Here is a 10157-nt window from a genome sequence, read left to right as displayed (position 1 = left end):
CTCATGACAACAGAAACTTTGCAGAAGTGGAAAACCAAGCACCGAGAAAACCAAACGTTTGCCCTCTTACCTCGAATTCACATTTGATCTCACCCTGCTCTGTTTTAAACACAAACCACTGATTTAATTTAGACATAATCATCTTTTCAGGTTTTCAGAGGGGTACGACGTGACCGGGAGTCACTGAGTCGGTCCACAGCGCGGTGGCAGCAGCTCGGCAGGCTGACCCGTCGGTGGCCTCAAGGGGCCGTGGGGCTTGTTTGTTCTCCTGTAGGTTGTCCGAGGGTTGACAGAACATCGGTGGTGAGTTCTGAGATCCAGTGTTTGCCAGGGGGGGGGGGGGGGGGGGCAATGAGAAGGACGATGAGGTGGAGGAACTAGGCAGGACGAGGAGCTCTACCAACTGAGCAGGTTGCTTCGGCCCAAAGTCATGAAGTAAACCTGGCTGGAGCCCCCGGCTCGAACAGAAGCAAAGAACACCTGCAGACGAGACAGACATGGAACTGGGGATTTAAACTAGAAGACCATCTATAATCACAGCGCTTTGTGATTTATATCTGTGAAAGGCGCTATATAAATAAACTTTTACTTACTTACTTACTATAATAATTACTAATAATGTGCTAAAAATGTTAATGCTAATAATGAGATAAAAACCTCTGGATGAGCTGCACGAGTTAAAACCCACAGAGCGTGTGCTTTTAACAGGAAGTAACGTCCAGAAAACAGAGAAGAGAAACTTGAGAAATCTGAGCTTACTTCTGCTGCTGAACCAACACAAACTTCACTTTTCCTGTTTTACATGGAAGGTTTTTGTCCAGTGTTGGTGGTCAGACACTGTTAGTGAGGATGTTCCTCCAAATCTACATATTTTTGGGGTGTTAGGGTTTGATTTTTCTCATATAAACTAGTAATGTAAGAAAATATTGATATAGCAATATATCGCTATATTTTTTCCCGCGATATTATATCGATGTTCAAAAGCTGTGTATCGATTTTTTTGGGAGAATTTACGTGCAAACATTTGTTTATTTTCTTTTTTTTTTTTTTGGTGCAAATCAAATGCTGTCCACTAGTCACCAGTAGTGTGCAATGGAGTTTGTTTCCACCACTGAAATGTAAATCCCTCTATTATGGTTCAGATACCCCATGTTAATCATGTTAAGTATCAGTTTGGACCATTTATTGAATTTTCCTACAATCATTTTAGTCAAAAAAATCGCTAATATCGTCCGACTGAATGTATCGCAATATAACGTGATGTATCGTATCGTCTCCTCTGTATCGTGATAAGTATCGTATCACCAGAATTTCACCAATACACATCCCTAATATAAACTCTCCTTCATTTTAGAACAGAAGCAAATGCTAAAAACCACACAGGTTGTGAAGAAAATTCCAGATTCATTATTATTACATTCGCATAGTAAAACATCTTTTAACATCTGACATAGAGCTGCACGTTCAACATCGCAAAGTACATGTGTGCAATGGTTACATCGCAGGTCCTGCTGCGTAAAGGAAGTCAACGTAGTCTCATCTAACATTAGGAGTTCCTGACACAGCGACCCACCAATCACAGTCCTTCTTATTCAGTTTGCCAAACCAGACCGCTAGCGGCTGGGCTTCGTAATAAAATGTGTGCGATACGGTCAATACCGCGCAGGGGTGCCCAATCCTGGTCCTGGAGGGCCAGTACCCAGCAGGTTTTGTGGTTTTTCTGCTCCAACAGACTTGATTCAGTGGTTGGAACACCTGCGCAGCAGCTCATCAGGCTGTTAATTAGCTGCTGATTGAAATCAGGTGCGTTGAAACAGAGTTCAAACTAAAACATGCAGGATACCAGCCCTCCAGGACCAGGATTGAGCACCCCTGCCAGAGGATCTTTTTCCTCCGGGTGGATTATCTGAACCACTGGCCCGCATTACTGTCAATCACTCTGGGGAAGCTTTCACGCAAGGCCGTCGTCGTACGTGCTCGTTCCTGGGTTGGTGTTTTTCTTCCTGCATACTCTGTTTATGTGTAGAGCAACGCTCCTTCCTTCCTCACCGTTCTCACCGGGTTATTTTGAAAATGGCTGAGAGTTGCAAGAGAAAAAGTGTCATGAAAGTTTATGATAAGAAAAAAAGGCCTTCAAAGTGAGAAATAAGACTAGAGATTTCAGGAGACTCTTTTCAATGGTGGCGTGCGCTGAAAGCGAAGGTTGGGCTCCCCGCAGACGCCTCTGTTGCTGGTGTTCTGCTCGACAGGTAAGCTAAAGTTCGGCATGCTATGTGGAGAAATTAATTTCAGATTACTGCTAGAAAAAGTGCTGCAAGGCCGGCAGCTACTTGTAAACAGAGCGTGCACGAGAATAACTGGGCGTTCTCGCTAATGCACATTTTTTTCAGAACATGGAGAGGGCGGTTCTTTCCTGAAATCCAGAAACATCCTCCACCATACTTTTAGGTTGGAATGTGCACGTGATTTGTTGTGGACAAACAATTTGATTGGACCCTTGTGGACGTAAAAGACGTTTTTTGGTTGAGATGGCTCTGTTCTGTCAAATGTGAAACTACAGGTTGGATGTTTTTCTGTATTTCCAGCACCACCCGGCTCATTTGCCTTTACAGGCGTGATTAGATGTGTCTTCAGCCAGGCCACACGAGGGCGTGATGTCCCATAGTAGCTTCGTTGTACCAAGTGAATCGACTGATAGGGAACTTAATGTAACTCAAGGAACGTACTGAAAAATCTTGTTTTTTTTAAATATTCTAATACTGCAGGGTTAGAATAAATCTCAATGGGATGTTTTCCAACTATGTGAACCTCTAATTTATTCCCTCTTCCACTCTACAGATGGGGGTGTGTTACAAAAATTCAACACGGAGGCCTCACCTTGTCGTTTCTTTCACAAAGGAACTTCAGTCTCTGGGCTCTCTTATGCATGAAGACGCCGTCCAGATGGCCAGTCTCCACCGAGCGGATCTCTATGGCCTTCTCCCCCCACCCCATGATCTGGTTGGAGCGGATGTAGGCTGGACAGAGGCAAACATTTTAATATCTGTGGAAATTGTTCATTAAAAGATTTAAAGGTGATAGGTAGAGGGGCATTAGGTTTTTATGAAGCTTCTGCCTGAAAGACTCACCCACGGAGGTGGGCATCTCCCCCCACTGCAGCACCACATCTTTGGTGATGCGCCCATAGGTGTTGACATAAACGCCCTCGTCCTCGTAGCACACCAGCAGCTCAATCCCATCAGTGTTGGGCAGGATGATGATGGCGTGGGGCTGGATGTGGGTCTGGATCTGGAAACACAAGTTCAAACAGCAACTGTATCAAGTCAGTTTTTTACACTTCAAAAAGTGAGACTCTGACTAGGGATGAGCCGACGAGTATCCGGTCCGGGTAAAGCGTTTTTGACGAGTACGAGCATGACACGAGTAAACCTCGTAAATATCTGTAATCGTGCTGAAGGAAAATCCTCATTGGGTAACTGACTGTCTTCACGCTCTGTGACTGGCCACTCACATAGAGCGCCCGTCCCTCCCTACACACAAAACTCTCTAGCCGGCCGGGAGCACAGTCTGTCTGTCCGGCTCATCCACGCACACACACAGACAGTAACGGATCTCACTGTGATCGCTTCACTGTTACTCACGTTTCTTCAGTTTTCCCTAGGTTTTCTTCAGCTCGCCTCTTTTTCAGTTGGAAATCCTATTCAAAATTCTGCTATATACATTCAAAGCCATCCATAACCTAGCTCCCCCGTACCTCTCAGACCTCCTTCATCCCTCAACCTCCACCTGTTCCCTCAGGTCCTCCTCCTCCATCCACCTCTCTGTCCCACCTCTCTGTCTGGTCACTATGGGGAGCACGGCCTTCAGTTGCTCTGCTCCCCAGGTCTGGAACTCACTCCCTCCTGACCTCCGTAACATTGACTCCCTCACTCTCTTTAAAACCAGACTCAAAACCCACCTGTTCCGTCTAGCATTCCAATAATTACTCTCTTTGCTCCAATCTGTCTGTTTGTTTTATGCAGTTCTGTCTTTTAATGTTGTGTACTCTGTCTGTAAAGTGTCCTTGAGTGTTTAGAAAGGAGCTGTTAAAATAAAATGTATTATTATGTAGTTTTGAACCCAAGCTGAGGTAAAATACTAAGGCCATGGCAGAATGACAGGGTTTGGTTTTGTTGAGATGTATTTAAATTTAGGGCTTTTACAGCCTAGTGTGTGTGTGTGTGTGTGTGTGTGTGTGTGTGCTGCACACAGAAGCAGGGGCTTTCTACTGATCAGTTACTAGTTCCTCCAGTTGAACAGGTGATGCTTACCTACGTGTTTCATGTCAGCCAGAATGAAGGTGAAGGTACTGTGGTCTTACGTGTGTGGGAAGGTAGATGTCGTAGACTGCCCCAGAGTCAACATCGACGGCATGAAAGCCAGAGCATGAACCATAGATGACCTTTAACCTTTGGCCCTCCTCCACAGTCAGGTCAACCAGCAGGGGCTTGTGTACCAAGTCACCGAAAGACTGTTTTAAAAAACATTTGGTGACTTATTAGACAGCTCTGTAGTCAGTCAGCAAAACCGTCACATACATAACTTATGACATATTTGGTAGTTATTTATTTATTAACTGCTATTTTATTTACTATAATGGTCATTTACCTTGAAGGCCATGAACTTGTGGTAAGGTTTGGGAGCCCAAGCGTAGACCTCCACTGAGTTTTTCAGAGCCAGAACCAAGAACTTAATCCTTTCATATTTCACTAGGAGGAAAAAGCACAGCTGTGATCAGGGTTGGGAGCTTTTTCTGGCCACATCTGGTCCAGAGGAATCAGATCACTGGATGGCAGAGTCCCCTCGCTCTTAAAATAATCAGAGTCGTCACATCAGGAACCTGTCTGATGTAGTGTGGGAACTGGGACATAACTTTGGAAAGGGCTGGCAAACAAACAGAAACCTATCTAAGACCCTTCTGTGACCAACAATGTGCACAACTGTGCACCAAGGGGATGCAGACATAAAACGTCTTTTCACAAAAGTGGTGTATGCCTCAGTTTATCTGTTCCATCTGACCGTTTGTATGTTTCCACTAACTTTGCGTTTCTAAAGGCTGTAGCCCAGTGAGACAGTGGCTGAGGAGGTTCGTTCAGATACTCTCAGATCTCCAGATTATGAGAATTATCTTTGGTGTGTTCTTGCTGTGTTGAGTTTCAAATTCCATCTTTCAGTTCTTTTTAAAACACAGAAAAGGTTTATTTACCTGCAAAGTTTCGTTTGCAGCTACAAACATCATCAGGCTGACGCTGATGGTGGCGTCACTTCCTTCGTTTATCCGCGGGCAGCAGACGTCGCCCTCTGCTGCCCGCTCTCCCCTCTCCGACGATGCTGTCCCGTGTGGAATCCAACAAGTAAACTCCATCATCCCTGTTCATGGTCCCACATCCACGTCTCCTTATCTCGATAGCTTCTTTTATCCATCTTTTGTATTTCTGTTGTTTGGTGTTTATGATCCTTGTGTTGTCCCAGTCCATTACATGGTTTTCTCTTATGCAGTGATCTGTTATGACTGATTTCTTTATTGTACTTTCTGTTTCTTCTTTTGCTGCTCTTGTGTGTTTTAGACTTGCCTCTTTCTCGCACTCCTTTCTATGTTCTATTGTTCGTGTGTTGAGTTGGCGTCCGGTTTCTCCTATGTATGTTTTATTGCAGAGTTTGCATGGGATTTCGTAAATGACTCCACATTTAAGTCCAGCTGGTATCTTGTCTTTTGGGTGCACTAGTCTGTTTCTAACTGTTGTGTATGGTTTTGTTGGTGTTATTATGTTGTGTTTTTTCATTGTTGCTCTTATTTTTTCTGTTATGTCTTTGATGTATGGTAGGGTTATCACTGGTTTTGGTTCTTGTCTTTCAGGGTTTCTGGTTCGTTGCTTTGGTTGTTTGTTTTCTTTCTGTTGTTGTTTGTTGTTTTCCTTTGTTTATTGCCCATGTCAGGTATCCGCAGGTTTTTAAAGCATGTTGTATGTGTTTGTCCTCTTGTTTACAGTCTCTTTCTTCTGTTACCATGTTTGCTCGGTGATATAATGTTCTGATTACTGACATTTTGTGTATGGTGGGGTGTTCTGATGTCCATAATAGATATTGGTCTGTGTGTGTTGGTTTCCTATATGTGTTTATGTTTAGGGTCCCGTCGGTCTGCCTGGTTATTTTCATGTCCATAAATGCTATGCTGCCTTCTGTTTCTGACTCATAAGTGAACTTTATGTTGCCTGTGTCGTCAATGTTATTCAAGTGTTGTGTTAGTGTTTCTGTTTGTCCTTTTGGTATGATTTCCAGTATGACGTCTACGTAGCGTTTCCACAATTTTATTTTGCAGTTTGGGGGGGCGGTGGCTATGGTTTTTTGCTCCAGGTCTTCCATGAAGAACTCACACAGGGTGGCTGATAACGGCTTACCCATGGTGAAGCCTTCCAGTTGTTTGTGTATTGTGTTGTCATATGTGAAGTAAGTGTTTAAGAGCAACAATGAAAAAACACAACATAATAACACCAACAAAACCATACACAACAGTTAGAAACAGACTAGTACACCCAAAAGACAAGATACCAGCTGGACTTAAATGTGGAGTCATTTACGAAATCCCATGCAAACTCTGCAATAAAACATACATAGAACCCGGACGCCAACTCAACACACGAACAATAGAACATAGAAAGGAGTGCGAGAAAGAGGCAAGTCAAAAACACACAAGAGCAGCAAAAGAAGAAGCAGAAAGTACTATAAAGAAATCAGTCGTAACAGATCACTGCATAAGAGAAAACCATGTAATGGACGGGGACAACACAAGGATCATAAACACCAAACAACAAAAATACAAAAGATGGATAAAAGAAGCTATCGAGATAAGGAGACGTGGATGTGGGACCATGAACAGGGACGATGGAGTTTACACGTTGGACCGCACACGGGACTGCATCGTCGGAGAGGGGAGAGCGGGCAGCAGAGGGCGACAACATCCTCTGCTGCTTGCGGATAAACGAAGGAAGTGACGCCACCATCAGCGTCAGTCTGATGATGCTTGCAGCCACAAACAAAACGTTGCAGGTAAATAAAACCTTTCTGTGTTTTAAAAAGAACTGAAAGATGGAATTATGAGAATTATTTCAGAGGTGAAGAAACCTTTTATAATCAGATTTTTTATTTATCTGCACTGCTGATGAGGTGAGAAAAATGCTGAATAAAACATGATTTTATGGGAACGCTAGTGACTTTAAGAGTATTAAGTTGGTATAAAGGAATTAAAGAAAAACAACTAATCGTATCTTACTATTATTGGATCTTTACATTCCTTCAGCAAACATTTAATTAAATTACAATTAAATAAATGATATCAGCTAATGAAGTTTTAGATGGGCCTGAACATTTTAACTTAATACTTTTGTTAGGGTTTTTCTGTCACTGAATGAAAACTTTGAGACTGCTGCCAAAAGTGATCAAGAAGTTGATGAGCATGCATGAATTCAGTTCCTCCAACAGAAGCAAATGTCTTCACATCTCTAGTCAGAACAGTGGGGTTTCCACCAGGAAGTGCCCGTCTTTGCTGTGTCACTAAAATCACCAAGGACATTCTGCATTTTAGACAGGTCTCTGGATGCTCTTGCTGAATAATTACCTAACTGAGGGTTTTCCTTCCATAGCATCCTGAAGCCATACATGTAAGAGTTTACATGAAAGGAGATCCCATCTTTTATCCACGTGTGGCTGATTTCATATCTGACGAGATTTGGGAAATTCAAATGCAACAAATATTCCTGTGCTCAGAAGATACTAGGAGATTTGTGTGTTGCTTTATGAAATGCAGCATTTTCAGTGACTAATCCATTTATTAAACAAAAGAATGGTTGCTTGAGTGAGCTTCCAGCCCCTGACCAAAACAGGGATCTACACAAACACTGGTGTTTTCCTTTAAATTCATACGGAAACTCCCAAAAGAGAATAGGTAACAGAGCAGATTACCCTGGATGAGCAAAATCAGAAACTGCATTTGCAAAAAACACTCAGTGTTTTGGTAAATGTGGGCCTACGTTTGCATCTGAGTTAAAACATCAGCATGGTCTGAGTCACCAGGAGGCACAAATGCATCAACACATTTATAATATTTTATGGACATCAAACAATTCAATCCTAAATCATTCCAGAGCCTCGTTTAAATTTACCCACCAACTTTGTAGTGGACGCAGCCTTCTAGATCTCCTACTGTGGTCCAGCCTTGTTTCTTCTCCACCTCCGGGTCGTTGTGGAGGATCTTATTCCTCAGCCAGGACAGGTAGTACACACGCAGCTTGTTCTTTTTACCTGGCAAAGAGGAGATTTTATTACCTGCGATGTCCTTAAAATCAGATGCACTAAGAAATAATAATAAAAGTTGGGTAAATCCAGTCCTCCTCTGTCTTTGGTCTTCTGAAGCGTTTTTAAGCTAATTCGTGGAGGTTTATCCTGCCAAAGGAATTTAGTAATTGAGGAGTCCAGAGATTTAAACCAGTCAGCTGGTGGCTTGTTTGGGATCATCGAAAATAAGTAATTTATTCTGGGTAAGACCATCATTTTAACTGTAGCAACTCTCCCCATGAGTGATATTGGTAAGGATTTCCATCTTGCAAGATCATCTTCCACTTTCTTTAAAAGTGGGATGTAGTTTAGTTTGGTTAGATCTGCTAACTTGGGAGAGACATTAATTCCCAGGTATGTGATATTCCCTGACTCCAATTGTGTATTAAGCAAATTGACAAAAGAGAAATTAATTGGTAGAACTGTGGATTTTAACCAGTTTATAGAGTAATCTGAAACTTTTGAAAAAGAGTTTATCAGTTCTATTGAATGAGAGAGAGACGATTGAGAATTCTGGAGAAAGAGTAAAACATCATCTGCATAAAGACTGATCTTATGTTCTATTATCCTACACTTTATCCCTTTAATACCCTAATTGCTGCTGCTAGTGGTTCGATAAAGATAGCAAATAGTGAGGGGGAGAATGGGCATCCCTGCCTGGTCCCCCTCTGAAGACAGAAGCTAGCTGATATTTGGTCGTTCGTCCTGACACGTGCTGTTGGTGAACTGTATAATGTTTGTAGCCAGTTTATGAAGAAGTTCCCCAAATCAAATTTATGTAAAGTTGCAAATAATAACTTCCAGTTAACTCTATCAAAAGCCATTTCTGCATCTAGAAATAATATACTAGTTTCTATGTTTCTACTGTAAGAGAAATCTATCAAATTAAGTAAGTAATCTACGTGAGTTAGTGGATGACTGTACCCTTACAACTTAGAGCTGAAAGAAGCTGTTAACTAATCCTGTTAACCCTGTTGTTGCCTTTGTGCAAAAGGAAAACATGCAGAACCTTGGAAAATGGCTTATTACGTCTAAAAAAAACCACTTGTTTTCTATTTGTGGTCATTTTGTCTAGACCAGATTTGTGCTGTAATATAGTGGTGACGGCACCAGAAACAACCTGGGGCTGCAATAATAGACTTCATTTCTGCTATAATGATGGAAAATGACAATTGGCTTCATTCTCTTCATCTTTCATCATCCAGCAGATGGCTCAAGTTGATGAAATAATGAACATAAAACACTGACTTGAGCTCAGTGACCAGTTTCACGACACATGGGTTGGCCATGACAGGGCTCAGACTGCTATGAAACGCTGGGATTTGTAGGAAAAATACGCAACTCACAGCAGCCCCAGTTATCAGTAAAAAAAGAGGGTTAGGGTTATGGAAAAAATTATTTCTGGAACCACCTAACATAACAAACAGACCAATGAACCACTGATAATGTTCATTTTCTAGCAAGATTCTCAGTTATTTAACTTTTCTGCAGCTTCGTTTCACACAAAATACACAGTCAACATGAATCAGGAATAATCAGAGCATCTTCCTGCATTTTGTGTTTTTAATCGCCAATCATTTGTCTTACACACACACACACGCGCGCACACACACACACACGCAAGAACGCCCAGTGTAACATACAGAGAATTATCCAGCATGCGTATTTTTACATGTCGGCAATGTGTGTGAGTTCCATGGAAGGAAGTTGACAAGTGTGCAACTCTAGCATTTCACGTCCATCATGGAAAGCTCAGGTATTACAAACCATTTGCACACAACGCGGCC

General features: G+C 42.2%; 1 protein-coding gene across 8 annotated transcripts in view; it reads right to left on the bottom strand.

Moving 5' to 3' along the window:
* Nucleotides 1-313: 313 nt before the first annotated feature.
* map4k4 (mitogen-activated protein kinase kinase kinase kinase 4) overlaps nucleotides 314-10157 on the bottom strand; it is a 111623-nt gene continuing 101779 nt past the window's right edge. For 6 of the 8 annotated variants that reach the window (XM_015965883.3, XM_015965886.3, XM_015965884.3 and 3 more), the window contains 6 exons: nucleotides 8203-8337; nucleotides 4648-4748; nucleotides 4361-4510; nucleotides 3129-3288; nucleotides 2878-3017; nucleotides 314-480 (listed from right to left, as the gene is read on the bottom strand). In XM_015965883.3, the coding sequence (XP_015821369.1) occupies nucleotides 397-480; nucleotides 2878-3017; nucleotides 3129-3288; nucleotides 4361-4510; nucleotides 4648-4748; nucleotides 8203-8337 (770 nt within the window). In that variant the 3' untranslated portion in view covers nucleotides 314-396. The remainder of the gene's footprint in view (nucleotides 481-2877; nucleotides 3018-3128; nucleotides 3289-4360; nucleotides 4511-4647; nucleotides 4749-8202; nucleotides 8338-10157) is intronic. The other 2 variants (XM_015965888.3, XM_054746630.2) reach the window with 1 other exon arrangement.

This window comes from Nothobranchius furzeri, chromosome 14, assembly GCF_043380555.1.
Source record: "Nothobranchius furzeri strain GRZ-AD chromosome 14, NfurGRZ-RIMD1, whole genome shotgun sequence".
Lineage (NCBI taxonomy): Eukaryota > Metazoa > Chordata > Actinopteri > Cyprinodontiformes > Nothobranchiidae > Nothobranchius > Nothobranchius furzeri.
This window is presented reverse-complemented; position numbering and strand designations above follow the sequence as displayed.